General features: G+C 47.9%; 1 protein-coding gene across 1 annotated transcript; it reads left to right on the top strand.

Annotated features, from left to right (window-relative positions):
• Positions 1 to 14,144: 14,144 nt before the first annotated feature.
• UCRPA7_775 (putative cytochrome p450 3a12 protein) lies at positions 14,145 to 15,571 on the top strand (the record flags this gene model as incomplete). Its single annotated transcript, XM_007913368.1, has 3 exons — positions 14,145 to 14,188; positions 14,302 to 14,361; positions 14,410 to 15,571. The coding sequence occupies 3 exons, from the start codon at positions 14,145 to 14,147 to the stop codon at positions 15,569 to 15,571; spliced, it is 1,266 nt and encodes a 421-aa protein (XP_007911559.1).
• Positions 15,572 to 16,653: the final 1,082 nt, after the last annotated feature.

Genomic DNA, 16,653 nt, shown 5'->3' with positions numbered 1-16,653 from the left:
CTTGCCGAGAAGAACGAGGCTTGTTGGCTACTGAGACTTAAAGACGAGCGTGTTGCGAAGGGCATAATTGAATTCATCGGTGCTATTGCTCAGTTTATGTAGCACTGTAGATTCGATGAAATACAAAGCAATCTCATGAACACACTCGTTAATCCAATTCCTTCCTGGGGTGCGGAGTCTGGATCTCCCTGGCAATTCGTGGCACTTGCACACTCCTTTGTCATCATCTGAATTTGAAAAAAAGGGAAAAGTATAGCTCTCATGAACCGAATCTGGATGCCAATGAAACTACGTGCACGACCAAACTGAAATGAAAGCAAAAAGAAACGGGCTGTGTTTTCCATCATTGTTCTGGTGCAAGACAGTCTGGTGAACAATCTCTAACGACGCATGAACGCGGCGCTTAACGTATTGGTGGTGGATGCAGCTCAACGAGGATAGACCGTAGTAGTCCGGGCTCGTTAGTGCACGGGAATAAAACACCCAAAATGACAGAAAGGCTGGCGTTCTGGTGGCGATTTTGGATATTTGTAAACGTGGCCCAAGAAGGAGCACTGGTTTTGTAATGACATTTATAGTCATTCATCGTGAATCACGCCCAATTCTTTTGGGGCAATCACTTGCATAACATCACTGTATATCGCGTGGATCATTCCAAAAGTTCGATTCGCTGGCTCGAACTTGGTAAGGCTTTTCGAATCGAACTGAAGCGGCATCAGGACAATTCGCTGGAAACTCTGGCAATACTCCAAGATGATGTTGCCTGTGACTCGCGGTGTAAGATGTAAACGACGTTGCTGGTGTTAAGTTGCCAGATGTCTCATCGTACAACTGAAATGAATCATTGAAACTCGCTGAGCTACTGGCAATGTTGTTCATGTAGGCGCTGTTGTTTTCGTTGAAAGTATGGCTCCTCTCCGGCGGGACAGGAGGAAGCATAGATCCGTCTTTCTGAAGCCTTTGAAGTAATGGTTTACCAAGGATGACATCGCAATGAGGTATGTCTTCCCCCGTAACATATATATCAATCATTGTTGGTGCAATGGGGAGTGTTTTCCGCGATTTTATAACGACTGTTGCATATTCTTCTGCCGTTATTGGTCCTTGCGTTGATGTGAAAGTAGTATTGGTTCTCTCGGGTACTGGGAAGGAAGACCAATTCAGTTCTGTAAGTACGGATCTGCTAATAACTGATCTCTCCGAATACGGGTCTAATACTGCCATCAAGGCTTCATACGTTCCATTGCTAGCCATGATCGAAATGGGTATGCGGCCTTTCTTCCGAACCCTGTCCTCAAGTAGTCGTCGATGTTTTTCATCAGCAGTACACCCGGCTGTCATCATGTCTATGGGAACAGTGCTGGAAGATGCAAAAGGGGTAGGATCTGACTCGTTGATGTCCAGATTCGTCGGTAAACAAGTTGGGTCCTGAGCACTGAGATTGTGACGAATTTGAGCACTTGTGTACACGGGGTACGGTGATGAATGCTCAAAATGGGTAACCCCAGAGTCATCCCAAGCATTTGTACCGGTCGATAGTTCATGGAGCAACGAAGCCGAGTCTCCAATTTGGGTTGAAGAATATCGCAGTCCGTATTCTTGCGGAGTCTGCGGGCTAGTAAAGGGATGCTGTGGAGGATTTTGAGGCGTTTGGAAGAGAACTTCATCCTTTATGCTTCCTGGTGCATTTTGATGTTGTTTTCCCGGATTAATTGATGTGCTACTCATGAAATTTTGTTGAGGTGCCTGTTGTATTGCCGAATCAACCTCCCGTGGACGACCAAGACCACTGGATGTGGGTTTTGACTTTAGATCACCATCTCTCAGCGTCTCAGCCTTCGTCTCAGTTTGGCTATGTTTGCGAGAAGCTTTTGGCATCTTTTCTTGTTCTTTGCTCTTGCGAGGTGCTCGTCGAGCCGCAGGATTGCCTCCCCGATCCATTCTAGTCGTTATAAAGGCTAGTAATTTGTGTGAGGCTTGCTACCTCTCGACGGGGTGTATCCTGATGTGTTTTCGAGCTTCTTCGGGAAGACCACCGTGTTTCCGGCTAGGCAAGGCATCTGCAGCTAGAAGAAAGCCGATAGTGAGAAGATGGGGAAAATGAAAACGCACTGAACTTTTAGATAAGACTTATAGAAATTTGACAACCCTGACGATATGTAGAGTGGAATTTCGACGTACAATGGGAAAAGGAATTGGGGTGTTAAGAGAAGGAGCCCAGACATTCGAGTGCAGCCACGGCAGCAGAATTACATTCAATCCCAGACAGCACATATTTATACATTCAAAATCCCATGCAAAATCCACTTAGGCTTTCACAGCAGGGTATTTTGGCCTCGTGCCTAAGTAGGGAGGCCGCCACTAATGTGAACAACGCAGATGGTGCCGTATACGCCCATCGTCCCAAAGTATACTTGCTGCAATTCCATCATGACAAGGTACAGAAGCAGGTGAGAAAAGGCAACTGTGCGGATGCCTTTTTGGTCAAACAACTTGTGTCTGTTCCTTGATTGGACTGCCATCTAGTAAATGGTTTTGCTCGTATGCACTGGCAACGGATGCCCAGAAAGAAGCCTAACACACGCTCGAGCAGACACGTATGAATACAACTGTGCAATTCAAGTCTAAAAATGTGTTGTAATATGAGTCTTTTAAGGACTGTAATCCGTGACTTTATCATGACAGCCTTGGAAATGGTTGGACGAAACACAGCAAGCCAAGCAAATGGCCAGAGGCGGCTTGAGCAGGTTCCCTCCTATCTTGGATGTGGCAGCCACCCAAAATAATCATGTCTTAGAAGGCAGACTTGCCCATATTCTTACATCAAATGCGGCGATGGGGCTCTGAAAATCAGGAGGATCGATGTATTTCTCACGCTTTCGGGCTATCTAGAAGCACCTGAGAAAACGAATGCGACGCCACTGGCTACCGACGCGCCAATTACGACACCGAAGACCATGCATACGCCCTGCAGTGCTGGCATTGATAAATCCCTACTGAGTGGCCCTTGCACAATTGCAAGCCTCATTCCGTAATAGTTCCAGTCAATCTTTGTGTCCTTCTCGAAAAAGAGCATGCCGCCTGTAAGCGTACTGGTAGGATATAAGGAGGTTGGCGATTGACAAGATGGCTTCTTCAAATCGACGTAGTTCAAAATGACTCGTTACTCCCTGTCCCTCAATTGAAATGCTTTCCTTTTAAATCATACCTGTTTTCATTAAGTTTTCTTGCTATCAATTTCTAAAATATCGGTTAGCACCACCTTGCTATGCGTTCGTTCAATTTCAGTTCCATTTGCCATCGCAGAGGTTTGGGAATTTAGTCTAAGATAATACGCAATTTACTAATGCATCACTGAAAGGCTGTCTAAACCTATTCAGTGCTGTGTCTAGATATGGAGAGGGCTCAGCCAGATGCTTCAATCTGTCTACGGGAGCAACCATGTCAGCCGTTGTGCGGTTGTAATACAACGTACAGTAAGTTTAAACATACCTTTCCAAACTATATGAATACTGCTTATGTTTTTCAAGGTTTGTCAGTAATCAAGAATGTATACCCGGCTCAGAACAGAGCAGAAACATGGGTGGCTAGATTCACGGGGATAAATACGGCACATAGCAACAAGCAAGCTCAAACGGGGCCAGCTCTCCATGCGTGTGCGTCAAATAAGTCACAAAGCACCACAACAGATAACACAAGCGACCAATCTGCGTCGCTGAGTTGGTCTAGTAATACTTCATCGAACACAGATAATGACGTTGATCACCGAGAAGACAAGGATGGCCCCGTCTTGTTTCCCGCCCATGGAGGGATTGAGGTCTTTCAAGATGAGAGCACTGATGAGATCGCCCAGGAACAAGTAGAGCCTCAACCTCTGGATGAGATGGGGCACAAATTCGGGGAGATGCCGAGTCTCTACATCAACGACGGCAAAACTCTTAACCCATTGCTCGCACCATTTATCGGTGCTAAGCTGCAACACGATCCGGCGAAAGCATTTTGGCAATGGAGCTATCGATGGCAGAGGTTCTACCACGCAGATGATCAAGGGAAGATAGTTCTTTGGTATCCTAGACCAGAATCATTTGCATAAGGCAAACCGCTCTGATTTCAATGACAATTTCGGATGGTATTAATAACTTAGACGGTAGTTCTGAAAACGATGCACGTTAGCAGAGACATGCTAGAGGCGATTGTTGGTTTATTTGAGCGATCTCTTGTCCTTTCTATAGAGCAGTACAGCTAGTAAATTCAGTTCTTCAGCAGCAAGAGCTGTGGACTTGTGTCATCAATCTGACCATTTGTGAAGACTTGGTAGTCTCAATAATTTTCTTCCCGATGCACGCCAAGGTTAGAATGGTTGTCAAAGATGGTGGTGCGAGCAATTGACAGCTCTATATTTAGACATCCCGATGATCTTCCGGTCCGCGAATCAGTGACAGTACCATGATTTAATCCAAGGTTAGCTTTCGGTGCCCGACATGTCACGTAGAAGCTTCCTGCAGTAGTTGGGATTACCTGCTGGGAAGATCCTAGCTGGCATTGTCATCCGCGTATTGGCTCGTGATACCAGCGGGCGAAGCCGCCAGTCCACTCGTAATCGAATCGGACATGCGGGTCCGGAAGGCAACGTCATCCGATAGCGTGGCCGATGAACGAATCTCCGTGATACGGAGCATTCTGTTTGATACTCCGAGTTCGATATCAGAACACGCTTAGGAAAACCTCAGATACGATAACGTCTCCCTTTGAGTCATCAAGCTAACTCCGATGCAGGCAATGGGGACAACACTTTTCCCAACCCGATGTACAGCTAGATGATGAAGGAATGAATAGACTTATATTTATAAGCTCTCTGCAAGGTAATGACAGGTCATTGCATTTAACGCAACACTTGAATTCAGTCATATCTCATATCAAAACATCGAACCACGCTGGTACTGTTCGACCCATCAAGGTATTGTGGTCCACTGTCGAAATCATTCAATGGATCTTGGGAACAGACGGAAAAAAATTTAAGGAGAGGCAAAGAAATACCAGTGCTATGGAGTATAGTAAAAGAAGACTGCCATGTATGTCCCAATCGTTCTCCTTAGTACAGGCGCATTGCACATACCAGCCGCCCAGGTGCATCGTCTGTATTGGCACACAACTTGACGATAGGAGATCAGCAGAGCGGTTCTCGGGATTGCCAAGTGCAACATATAAGTCAAAGAAAGTCGTTAAATCCGAAGATCGTCGCATAGCATCCCCAGAATATGAAACTGTTGTTAGAACGATGAGGCTTGTGTGTTTTACGAAAAAGCGGTCGTCACTTTGTAAGGTGATGTAGTGTATTGTGGAAGAGATTCACCATCGAAGGAAACAGAAGTTGCAGGAGACTTGAAAGTCCGGTTCAGTGATGTATCGCCACTGTGAGGAGAGAAGAAAACGGGTGACATAGTCGCTGACTCGGAAGACAATGAAGCCGAGTGACTTATATAATCTGCCTGACCAGCGGTGCTCATGTCACCAGGTGTAACGGTTGGGAACTCTGGGCGTGCTAAGGAAGAGAATCGTTGGTCAGAGTGTTCTAACATGCTGTTAATAAGTAAACAAGTCTATTATGTGACGAGAACAGTACTTACGTAAGGAGAACGCTTGAGATATGTTTGAGTCATCCGCGATGTTGGCGTGATGACTACCGTAGAAAGGATCATCGGCGAATATTTCACCGAATGATAACGTAAACGCTGCTTGACGGGACAAAACAGCTTTTTGGTGTTGAACGTGATAGTTCTGCAGCCAATCTCTAACATGAGCCTCATCAATGTATTTGGACCCGAGCCAAAGGCAAACTCCCCCATAGTAGGGGAACTGGTCTGGAAGTACTAGTGCCGTGACTGTCTTCGCAGTGACCTCTGGCTCCGAGAGTTGGACAGCTATCTTAACGAACCGAGTTGGGTGAATATAACCTATAGGACTGGATATTGGAGGAATGCAACGCCTATGTGGGATTGCCTTTGGAACAAGATGAAGCTTCTTCAGACATGATGGATGAATAACCGCATCGACAAATTTAGGATTTAGTTCAGCGTGAAAGGATTTCCATACACGCGCAGGAAAAGCCAATAACCCGGCTCCCACAGAAGCTTTGGGCGAGTCAAGCTCCTTCATCTGATATGATGAGTATGGCTGTGCTGCCTCGGGCAAGGAACCCGGAGGATGTGGGCCATAATTATGATTATCATCAATCGCGACTGGAGGCATTCGGATGGCCGCACCAACATCACTGAAGACATCTTGATAAACTTGAGAAGTTTCCGCATCGTAATCAAATTCGTTGCCGACTTGATGGCTCGAGCATGAGTTACCATCTGATGTCTGGATACTTGAAGGCGTGATTGAAGGAGATGGTGTCGTCCGGAAGGTAGACGCTTCGAACCTGACCGTGGCCGGGCTTGAAGCGAGAACGGATAGTTTTGAGGCCGTGTTTGCCACCTCCTGAACTTCGCTAAATTGATTGTACTGGGCGTGATGCCGAAAGGAGGACAGATCTACAGACATCTGAGGATCAGAGGATGCTCCCGCTAGATGCGAGTAACGGATGGTTGGTGGTGCTGGTGAAGATGGGACTGCCGTATTTCTGTGCCGAATACCCTCCAGCTTCTGTACTCTACCCCTTTTCGTGGAGTGAGACTGATCGACTTTTCCGTCTGAGCTATTCTTCCTTCCTCGACGACTTCGGTGTGGTGGTCCACGCTCACTCATAGTAACTGAATCACAGGCTGAAGCAGATAGTTGGACTGTCCATAACTTGGTGTATACTCGGCGACCTGTCGAAGAGGCTTTTTGCGAAAAGATACGATACTAAGAACAAGAATGACAGTGTTCATGGCAAAGGGTTTGCTCCCCGGACTGACGTATTTGGAGAGACGAGAGATTGTTTAGATAAATTTCTTTGAGTAGAGATACGGAATTACAACGATTAGAAGATGGAGATATTAAAGGAGAGCAACGCAACAGTCCAAAGCAGAAGGATACATGTGTAATTGATGAAGTTCAAGTTGGTTGTAAATACAATAGTATTGACCGGAGATTTTGGGGAAAGGATTTAGGTGGGCTGGGAAGAACGCTCAGGGATACAATGGGGAGCATGGCCACCAGGCAACCTGGCGGCCCATGCTTCTCGGATGAGGCTCAAGAACGTGGTAGGTACTATGGCAAAGAACAAATTCCAAGTCAGGCCCAAGGGAACCTGTTCACAGTCCGCGTGTTGGCGTTACCCCCACACCGGCTCCCCGGCTCGTCTTGGTTGACTACCACCATGACTGGAGGATTCAAGAACCCCACCGCACAGAGGAGACTTGGTGTGAACAAAGTGGAATTTGGTAAGGCATCGTGGCTGGAAAGCTGTCATTGATGTATGTTCGTTTTTCCTTGGCTTGAGAGTGGATTAATGATGATGTCAACACTCCCATGGCGACTTGGGAATATGCACGAAGTAGCAGCTTCACGCAAAATTCCAAAAGTCCTATCCCACCCAGGTCAAATATCATCTTTCTTGGGGACGACTGTAGAGTGAGATTGTGAGATAGAACGTCAGGCCGCTTATTGCATGGCATTTGATATGTCCGATAAGTGATGACCCCCCACTACCACGGCATGCATTTCATCCAAAACACCTGCGATATCACGACCGAGGGAAACGAGACATAGAATTTGGTCATTCGCTATAGGTATGCTCAATACAGTGATTCTACTGCTAACCAAGGGAGAGTCATCAATGCCAAGGTTACTAAGTATCCCGGGTGGTAGAGTGAATGGGTGGCATGCTTGCTTTTTCGCTTTCAGCCACCAATACTTGTCGAAGGTTGCATGATGCACTTTTCGGTCAGCCCCGTAACCTCCTTCCAAATGTGTACACACCCGGAAGCAGGTGGCCTCCTGAGAACGCCGCTATTGAGAGCCTTATGTGTCGGCCATTTTTGGCATTGATTTGCTGATTCCCTCCAGTTGGGTGATCATTTATTCTGACAATACAGGGACAGTCCGTCACCAGGAATTGCCCAACAAAAAAACATTTCAGAAGCCGGTGTCCTGACGAGGCTTTCCTTCAAGAGTTCTCAAACTTCGCCTCGCAATGATGTGAGCCTCTTCAACATAATGTGCTGATACTCTGCACTTGTACGGCCTCATTTATCAGGATGGTCCATTCTTTCTTTGCATGAACCTTATGTACCTCATTGGCGCCCTACCCCAAAAAGAGCTGAGAAGATGAACACGAATTCGCCAAACAGCGACCAAGAATCAAATAAATCTTGGTGCCAAGTTAATACCCCTTCCATATGTTCAATTTCAAGCAGCAAATCCCATAGTGCCACCGAAAGATCGAGGCGCCGGCTTTCCCTCTCAGACTCATTTGCCGAAACTTCCTTTGGCGAGGAGGTAATTGTGCAACGCTTCTGCAAAGGGCCAACTCCTGGTCTTTCCAAGCTGGAAGAGACAGAAGTGAGAGAAGAGGGGCAGTATTCGATAAGGGAGGATATACAGAGAAAGCAGCAACAAATTGACGAGGCAGAAAGGGAAAACGAACGAATGGCTGAAGAGAAGTACAAGGAAACACAGGATCCTCGCGTTTTTGATGACATCCTTGCTCCATTCTTTGAGGCAGATGAAGGAGAGGTAACTGCAGAATCTAGTTGGATTTGGATACCCGAAGTTGAGAGATGGAGCTGCCAGAGCAGAGGCATTAGTCTTTGGTGCCCACCACCTGAGTCATTTCAATGAGCGTATTAAAATACCGGGTTTGGGCGTATTTTGTTGAATATGGGCCTTAGATGGTAGCTTGTTAGTCAGTTTAAATTCTCTTTTTAGTCTTTTTTGTTTTCGGATATCAGAGTGACATTGGTGAAGGCATTGACTGTAGGTTGCGGCCCTTGAAATCGATACTCTTGCCTGTTTCTCAAATCCGATCAGATCACGAGAGCAATCATTGTTACCAAGACACCATAATACTTATCTACATCGAACATCTTCACGGAAGGCTGAATACTTATGGGAATCATTTAATCAATTGCATGATAGTCTTGAGGGGTAGTTTGCACATCGTGGGTACTGTAAACCCCTGTCTAGGTGTAAATGTTCTAAGGTCACAAAGCCATCCATTGAATCTGTGATCTTCCCTTGAGCCTCCAAGATCATCAGATCCCTGCAGACGCCTGCCAAAATTCCAGGAAGATATCTCTACCCTGATGTTTGGCAATGCATATTTTCCTATCCTTTCCCATCAATGTGCAGGCCGGTGCTAAAGAACTCGAACTTTTCAGTACACCTGTACTATCCATCCCAAACATTACCTAGCTCAGTTTCGACCTTATTTAAATACCGTCTGAGTGACGGAGGGAGCAGACGATGAGTTCGAGAGCGCTCGAAGACCCGTAGAGTTGAGTCTGAGTGTTTAGCTTAAGCGGCTCGGCCCGCTCCATAGTCACAATCTTTGTCCTCTGGGACTCCAGAGGAGTCATGAGCCGCGCTCGTAGCCGAAGAGACCGTTGGCACAGAAAAAAATCGAGAGGGAGGGTCACTAGATGCTTCTGATCGCATACTCCAGTCGCAAGCTGTCCCTTCATCAAAGTCTGGCGCTCCCAGCGGCGTAAATTGGTGGCCATGAGACATCATCGGCTCGCCAGAATCAGCGGCTATGGGTGCCTGCACGAAAGTCTCCTCAGCTGCACGACCTACAACATAGTCAGTTTCAGGTTATCTCTTCCCGAAAAAGGTGCACATTACCATGGATATTCGACATCCTCCGGCGGACATTCTGTGGTTCGCCGGGCTCGCCGGCGAATTTGTATCCCAAAGCTTTCTCGAGAAAGTTCCTTCCGAGAATGATAGGATTCAAGCAATCCGTTGAATCTATAACAAGCATGCTTGTTACGGCATCTACCACTTCGTAAGGATTGAGAGTGAATTGAAAGCATGCAAAATGGCTTGGCGTGAAAAACCCAAGATGAGTTTGTTCAACATTCAGCCTTCCCAAAGGTACAGGATGGACCTCCAGATATAACCCACGAACTACCCTTTCCTCTATGAACGACCTGCTGATGTCAAATCGAACTAAAGCGAAGAGTGGAACATCTAGTCCATTTGAAGCCTTCACGCTAACAAGGATTCGCTGATTGTGAAAGAGTTTCGAAGCACCTTGTGGCTGATATAGTAGCTTCTGGGTACCTAAGCGAGGAGTGTCGGCTGCTTCGTTTTGGTGACTACGAAGTCTCAGCTCATAGAATTCTCCATTCTCCAGTGTTTGATGGTTCGTTGCCAAAGGTGGCATCTGTGCCAGCAAAGACAAGTGACTTTCGATCAACAACGGCCTTGCCACATCCGTAGTTGAAACAGGCTCAGCATAGAACTCAAAGCGAATGTCTGCTGCATTGGTTTGTGTCGAGCCTCCTGCAGTGTAGGCAGTATCGCTTACGCCATGGCTATGCTGCGGCTGAAGGTCTGGGCAGTTCAGGGCCAGGCTGACTTGCACATCAGTGCCTTGCATCTGGTACTCAGGGGAGGTATCATGGTTTGGTAGCTCGGCATTTTGAGGCCGTGGGGTCAACTCGTTGTCGTCCATATTTCTTGAACTTGGATGCCCCTCAAAGTGTTCGACCATGCTAATGCTTAGGTCAGGAAGCAAGTTGACGACTGCTTGAGCTGACTTCTCAAAAGATATTGAGTTCTCAGTCAGGACTGGCGACAGACGCTTATCCAGGCTCAGCCAGGGCGATGAGGCTTCTCCAGTAAAGCCGGCTATTGGAAGAGCTCTGTGTTTGTCCTGTTGATGATTTGCATTAGAATTCAAGAACTCCGAGCAAGTTATCTGCTGTTGTTCTATTGATTGAAGATCCATTGCGGGTGTGGAGTCCGGAGACAGTGACATAATGTTAGGGAATAAGCTTGAGCTACGAAGCTTTGAGCCAGGTGCCGCCTGAAGGGGTATACAGACTCGTATAGTGGAGGGGTCGGCAGGATTGTCGTGTCCTTGTCGGAGTCGTTCGAAGTATCGTGACTATGCTCATTGGCACGTATATCGTTATCTTGGTGAGATAATGCAGAACAATCAATGCAGAGGCAGTCCCAGATCCCAATCGATAGCAGATGTACCAGTCTTAACAAGACAAATGCCTGACTGGGCCGCCTAGGAACGGACTTGGTATTTGCTCGTGATTGCAATTGCTGTAAGGCAGCACGTGGATTTGTCCCACGAACTCTCATGATCTCCATCGTTGCCGCCATGTAGTTAACAACACTGTCGCTGGGCGCTTTTAAAGTGTACGAAGGTTGACATGGAAATGTAATTTCGAGCTAACGGCCGCTGTGGTTTGAGAGTATAGGTAAATGGAAAAGTCCAGCTCGCACATTCGACAAGAGCGGAGGTCCTTTGCGGCATCGTGAGCCGGCGGGTCTCTTCTAAGCCTCTTTTAAGACAGCTGTGGCGTCATCAACTTATCAAAGTAGAGATCTCACCGAGCCCTGATTGGGTTGTCCGGTGGGATTGATTGGTTCCCAGAGGACGTCTTGCAATAATCGTGCCCTCCGTCTTTGTAAGCCAAGGTGTAATTCTTCATGGTTGAAGCTCGGTGAACCAGAGACTGGGCTTTCAGGCAGCTTGCTCTCCAGCCGGGAATCTCAAGGCTCATGTCTCAGGTCGGCATACGGTTGCCCAGGCTTGGAAAGATCTCGTCCGCCTTAAAAAGTGAATACCTGTCAACGAAGTATTCCTCCATGGAAGAGGTAAAATTCGCTCATATATGTGAAAAGAAAGCTGTATTCACCGAAAAGAGGGCGGACTCCTTGTGGAGGTTGGGTTATAGTGTTGATCCACAACGAGTATCGTGGTGTTCAAGCTGGCTGTATTTGGAAATCGGTAGCCTGAACTTAGGTTGTCCGCGCAGCCTTCAATAAAGACATGACATTGCTGGGAAGGTGTACACACCGTGGGCAGTGTTGATTAGCTACTGGTCACACACACACGGCTATTCGACCTTTCCAGACGGGCAACCACCAGCAGTGTCTTCATTGACCACGATCTTACCCATTATCTAGTGAGTCTTGAGCAACTTTGGAAAGTCCTGAGAGTCCCTATCAAATGACTCGGTCAGGGCATTGATTTCATTGTGCGACAAAGACTTTGTCCTGTCCACCTCGTCGACCGGGGGGCTCACCGTGGCGTCCAATCATGGACCACTCTTGAACACCTGAGCTGAAGGCTTTGCCTATTTTTCAGGCAGTCGTATAATTACCAGGCCACCTCTAATACAGACAGGGCAGAAAGGCATGATCGCCCTGAATTGAAAGAACAAATGAACTTACTCAACGCGTCAATTCCATTTGGAAAACTAGCATCTCTGACTGATCCTCGGTTCCAGGGCGCGCTTGATCGTTGGCTATCGGCTGACGGCGCCTATTCCCATCCTGTACGATCCGATTGTTTTTCGAATGGAATTGAACACCCCAAAATGTTTTTGAACGGAAAAATATAAAGCAAGCCGTTAGGATGGTCTCCTACAGACTACACACTCATGTTGAAGCACCGGAAGCAGTTCACTTGCCTTTACTATTCCACCAATTGACTCGGCGTAACCCATCATTTCAATGCAGTTTAGAGACAGAATTTTATTATGGAACAGCCGTTCGACCTCGTACAGATGCTGGGGGTCTCCACGGCACAGAGACAGCTGCTCTCCGCCCTGAATGCCTCGCCGTTATCCAGCATAGGTCTTCGCGGCCATTCCGATGTGTGTATTCAATTGGTTCACAGCCTCTCTCCGATCGATACCGGCATACAAAAGTTTTGGAGAAAGCAATGTCCTCTCGGTTTCGGTAATGCTCCGAAAATTGGTGCGAGTATAAATGCTGGTCTCGACGATGTTGTCAAAGCCGTCAAAGCCACTGACGGAAGAGATGGCTCGTGGTCGATTTTAGAGGTTGGCTGGTTCACAGAGAAATTTGGGGAGTTCTTATTAGCTGGCTACAGCCAACAAGAAATCGGCATCAATCCTTCAAGCAAACCGAAGCCTGACTTCCAAACTGAGCAGGGCAGTCTTAACAGACCAGGACCAATCCAGCACTCAGAAAACAGCAGCCCTTCCCCCAACGGTCAGCTTACAGAGGATATTGAGAATGATGCCATAGACAGACACGGCTTTACTGATACCCATGAGAGTCTGACTGTCATTGCTCAATGTACTCATGTTTCCTATAGTCTACCACACGAAACAGACAATAAGGAAGAGATACCGCTAGCTCTATGTGAAACCTCTTTGCTGTCAAGCGCACATGACGAGTATTATATAACTACTCTAGACATGCAGGAGACTTCTCCAGTTATGAACATTGCTGGACAAGTTGATTACCCATCCTCAGGCGTGCAAGGAGAACATAGTCATCCGTCATCAGAATGCGCTGAGCTTGGAGAAGACACTCCACTATCTAAAACTTCAGATTTATACCTTGTCGAGCAGGATGCAGGCCATGGCGAGGACTCTGCTTGCACCTCTCCATTGGAAGAAGAGCACGATCGATATTGGGAATGGGATGCTCGAGCCCAGAGGTTTCGACACTGGGATGACACAAGAAGCAGTTTTATTTACTGTCCTGAGAGTTTCGCTTGATCAACTAGCCTCATACATTAGACCGTTTTGAATTTACATTCTATCGCTGGCTGTCGAAATATGACTGAGGAGTAGACAGTTTCTTTGCTGCGTGAGGCAGCTTGAGCGGGGTGTAATTGACCACTGCGTTCATCCAACCAGATTCTCTCACAGTTCCGCATTTGAGTTGTGTAAGAGGGGAAATCGCCGATGATAGCTTATCTGAAAGGTGATGACAGAATGAAACCAACCGACTTACCTCTCCTCACAAATCTCGCAAGTCTCCAACATGTGCAATGGTGAATCATAGTATATTCGTGACTTTGATTTACTGACAAGTTCAAAAACTAAAGCGACACCTACTGTGCCATATCCAATTGATTCTACTCAGTTTATTCAACATGACGGTCATTGACGACAGGCCATTCTTATCAGTGGTCTTCGCTCTATCGATATTTTCCCTGATATATCGCTTCATTGTCTATCCAGTCTTCTTTTCACAGCTCTCCAGAGTACCTAATGCTCACTGGTCGGCGCCTTTCACACCATTATGGATTCTACATGTCCGATATTCACGTCGAGAGAACGCAACCCTACATGCTGCTCATAAGAAACTCGGCCCTGTCGTGCGTATTGGACCAAATGAGTTGAGCATCGACACAATAGAAAACGTCAGAACGGTGTATCAGGGAGGCTTCGAGAAGAGCCCCTTCTACTCGATCTTCGACAACTACGGGTAAGCGTCCCTCAAATGATATAGGCGTTTCTGACAGGCATCTTTTAGCGTTCCATGCATGTTCTCAACTCTGACTTCGAAGGAGCACTCACTCAGGAAGCGGATGATCACCAACATATATTCCAAATCATACATCCAATCCTCTGCTTCTGCTGAAGCACAATCCAAGGTGATCCTCTTCGACCGATTTCTTCCGATCCTGTCACAATCTACAACAGGGCCCGAAGCTTCCAGTGGCCTCGATGTCTTCTCATTCTATCTAGCCTCAACCATGGATTTCATCTCAGCCTACATATTCGGCATCGCCAGCAGCTCCAACTTCCTACAGGACAAAGCTGTCCGCGACCACGTTCTTGCATTATACAGATGTCGAGGCGAGAACACCTTCTTCCGACAGGAGCTCCCCGGACTCAATGCCTTCTGCAAGAGGTTGGGCATACATCTATGTCCCAAGCGGGCGGACCAGGCCAACAGGAAGCTAGAGGCTTGGAACAAAAGCCACTGCGACAAGGCAATCAGGCACCTCGAGAGCACGAAGAGCGACCTGACTGGCACAGCCGACGAGCCCATCGTGCTGAAAGCCGTGCTAGCCGGTATAGAGAAGGAGGCGAAGAGCCACGGCAAGCAGTCGCTGCTATACCCCACAGCGCTGCTGCACCGGGACATCTCGGTCGCATCCGAGGTGTTTGACCACATCCTCGCAGGGCAGGAGACCGCCGGGCTGGCAATGACGTATCTCACCTGGCACATGTCGCAGGACCAAGCTCTGCAGGGGCGCCTGCGCGAAGAGCTGCTCTCTATCGAGCCAAACCTCAAGCTCAGCGACGATGGTGTACAGTCGCTACCAGACCCGAAAGAGCTCGATGCCCTGCGGCTGCTCCATGCGATCATGATGGAGACACTCCGCCTCAATGCTCCCATAGGCGGGCCGGAGCCGCGCCGGACACCGTACCCGCAGTGCCAGATCGGGCCGTACACAGTTCCTGGGGGCGCCAGGATCGCGGCGCTCGCTCATACTCTACATCGGGACGAATACGTGTTTCCAGATTCCGAGAAGTGGGACCCGAACAGATGGCTCTCATCAGAAGCCGACGAGGAGGAGCGGAAGCTGCGAAATAGGCAGTTCTGGGCGTTTGGCTCGGGAGGGAGGATGTGCATTGGGAGCAATTTTGCTGTGAAGGGTGAGGACGCAATTCTTCGTCTTGTTTGACCTCTGGCTGAATTAGATGTCTCGACTACAGAAATGAAACTTATGACGGCTGCCATCTATTCCAACTTCACGAGTCACATTGTCGATGATACCGGTATTGAGCAGGGAGATGGGTACACGGGCCGCCCGACGAGTGAGAGGCTGTACCTTCGCTTTGAAAAGGCGTAAGGATGAGATGTGATGAGTGAATCAGTGAATGATTTGATCAACGATCCAAGGTACTTCATAATGGCTCCATGAATTGGGTAGTTGTTGGCGGGGCAAGGTGAGGAGCTAGCAGAGAGTCACGGAAAAGAGGGAATAACTCGGAGAACATGCGACAACCACATCTAGAAATGCACGTTTAATAATCATGAATTCAGAAACGTGCTTGAGTCATCGTTCTGTATATCTTGAAATATACTGCGTATTTAACTCGAGATTGTTCTTGAACTGCTGTCCTGAATCGGGAGAAGTCGTGTACAGGAGGAGTGGATTCACAGTGGCAGGGGTTAAAAGTAGGCTCCCGCGACAAAACGCGGTGGTGCGAGAGTCTCCCGCCCGCGCGCGCGTTGAATGGGCCATTCAAGTGCGGGGTGATAAGAGATAACGTTAAGACGTGGACCACTAAACTCCATTGGAATAGTGTAGAGGCCCACGCAAACACACAAACACACAAACATTGGAAGCCGCCCCGTGATCAGCACACAGCATCACCATTCGCCGGATTGGGACTGGGCTGTTGTGTCTAAGTGCTTGCATGTTGCATGGAGTGGTCCGTCGTTTCGTGTTTTTCAGTCATCCAGTTACCGTTGACTACTGCGTTGCCCAGTGTTTACAGCTCGATTGGTACCTGGCCGCTGTCGAGGCCCGCTAACAGGGCCCTCCCTTGCATGACGGCAGCACTGATTGGGCGGCCCGGCTCTCGTACACCAGGTCCACAGCCCACACGGGAGCTTCCCAGCCACTTGAATTCAACCTCCCCCCGTCTCGAGTGTTGCCGTTTTCCCTGCCATTAAAGGCGATGGCTGTCCTGATGTGGTGGTGGTGGTGGTTGTGCTGGAGAGGGACTTTCACTTGTCATGCAATGATCCTGCCAGACA

The sequence above is a fragment of the Phaeoacremonium minimum genome, assembly GCF_000392275.1.
Source record: "Phaeoacremonium minimum UCRPA7 unplaced genomic scaffold PA7_03_scaffold_40, whole genome shotgun sequence".
NCBI classification, from domain to species: domain Eukaryota; kingdom Fungi; phylum Ascomycota; class Sordariomycetes; order Togniniales; family Togniniaceae; genus Phaeoacremonium; species Phaeoacremonium minimum.
This window is presented reverse-complemented; position numbering and strand designations above follow the sequence as displayed.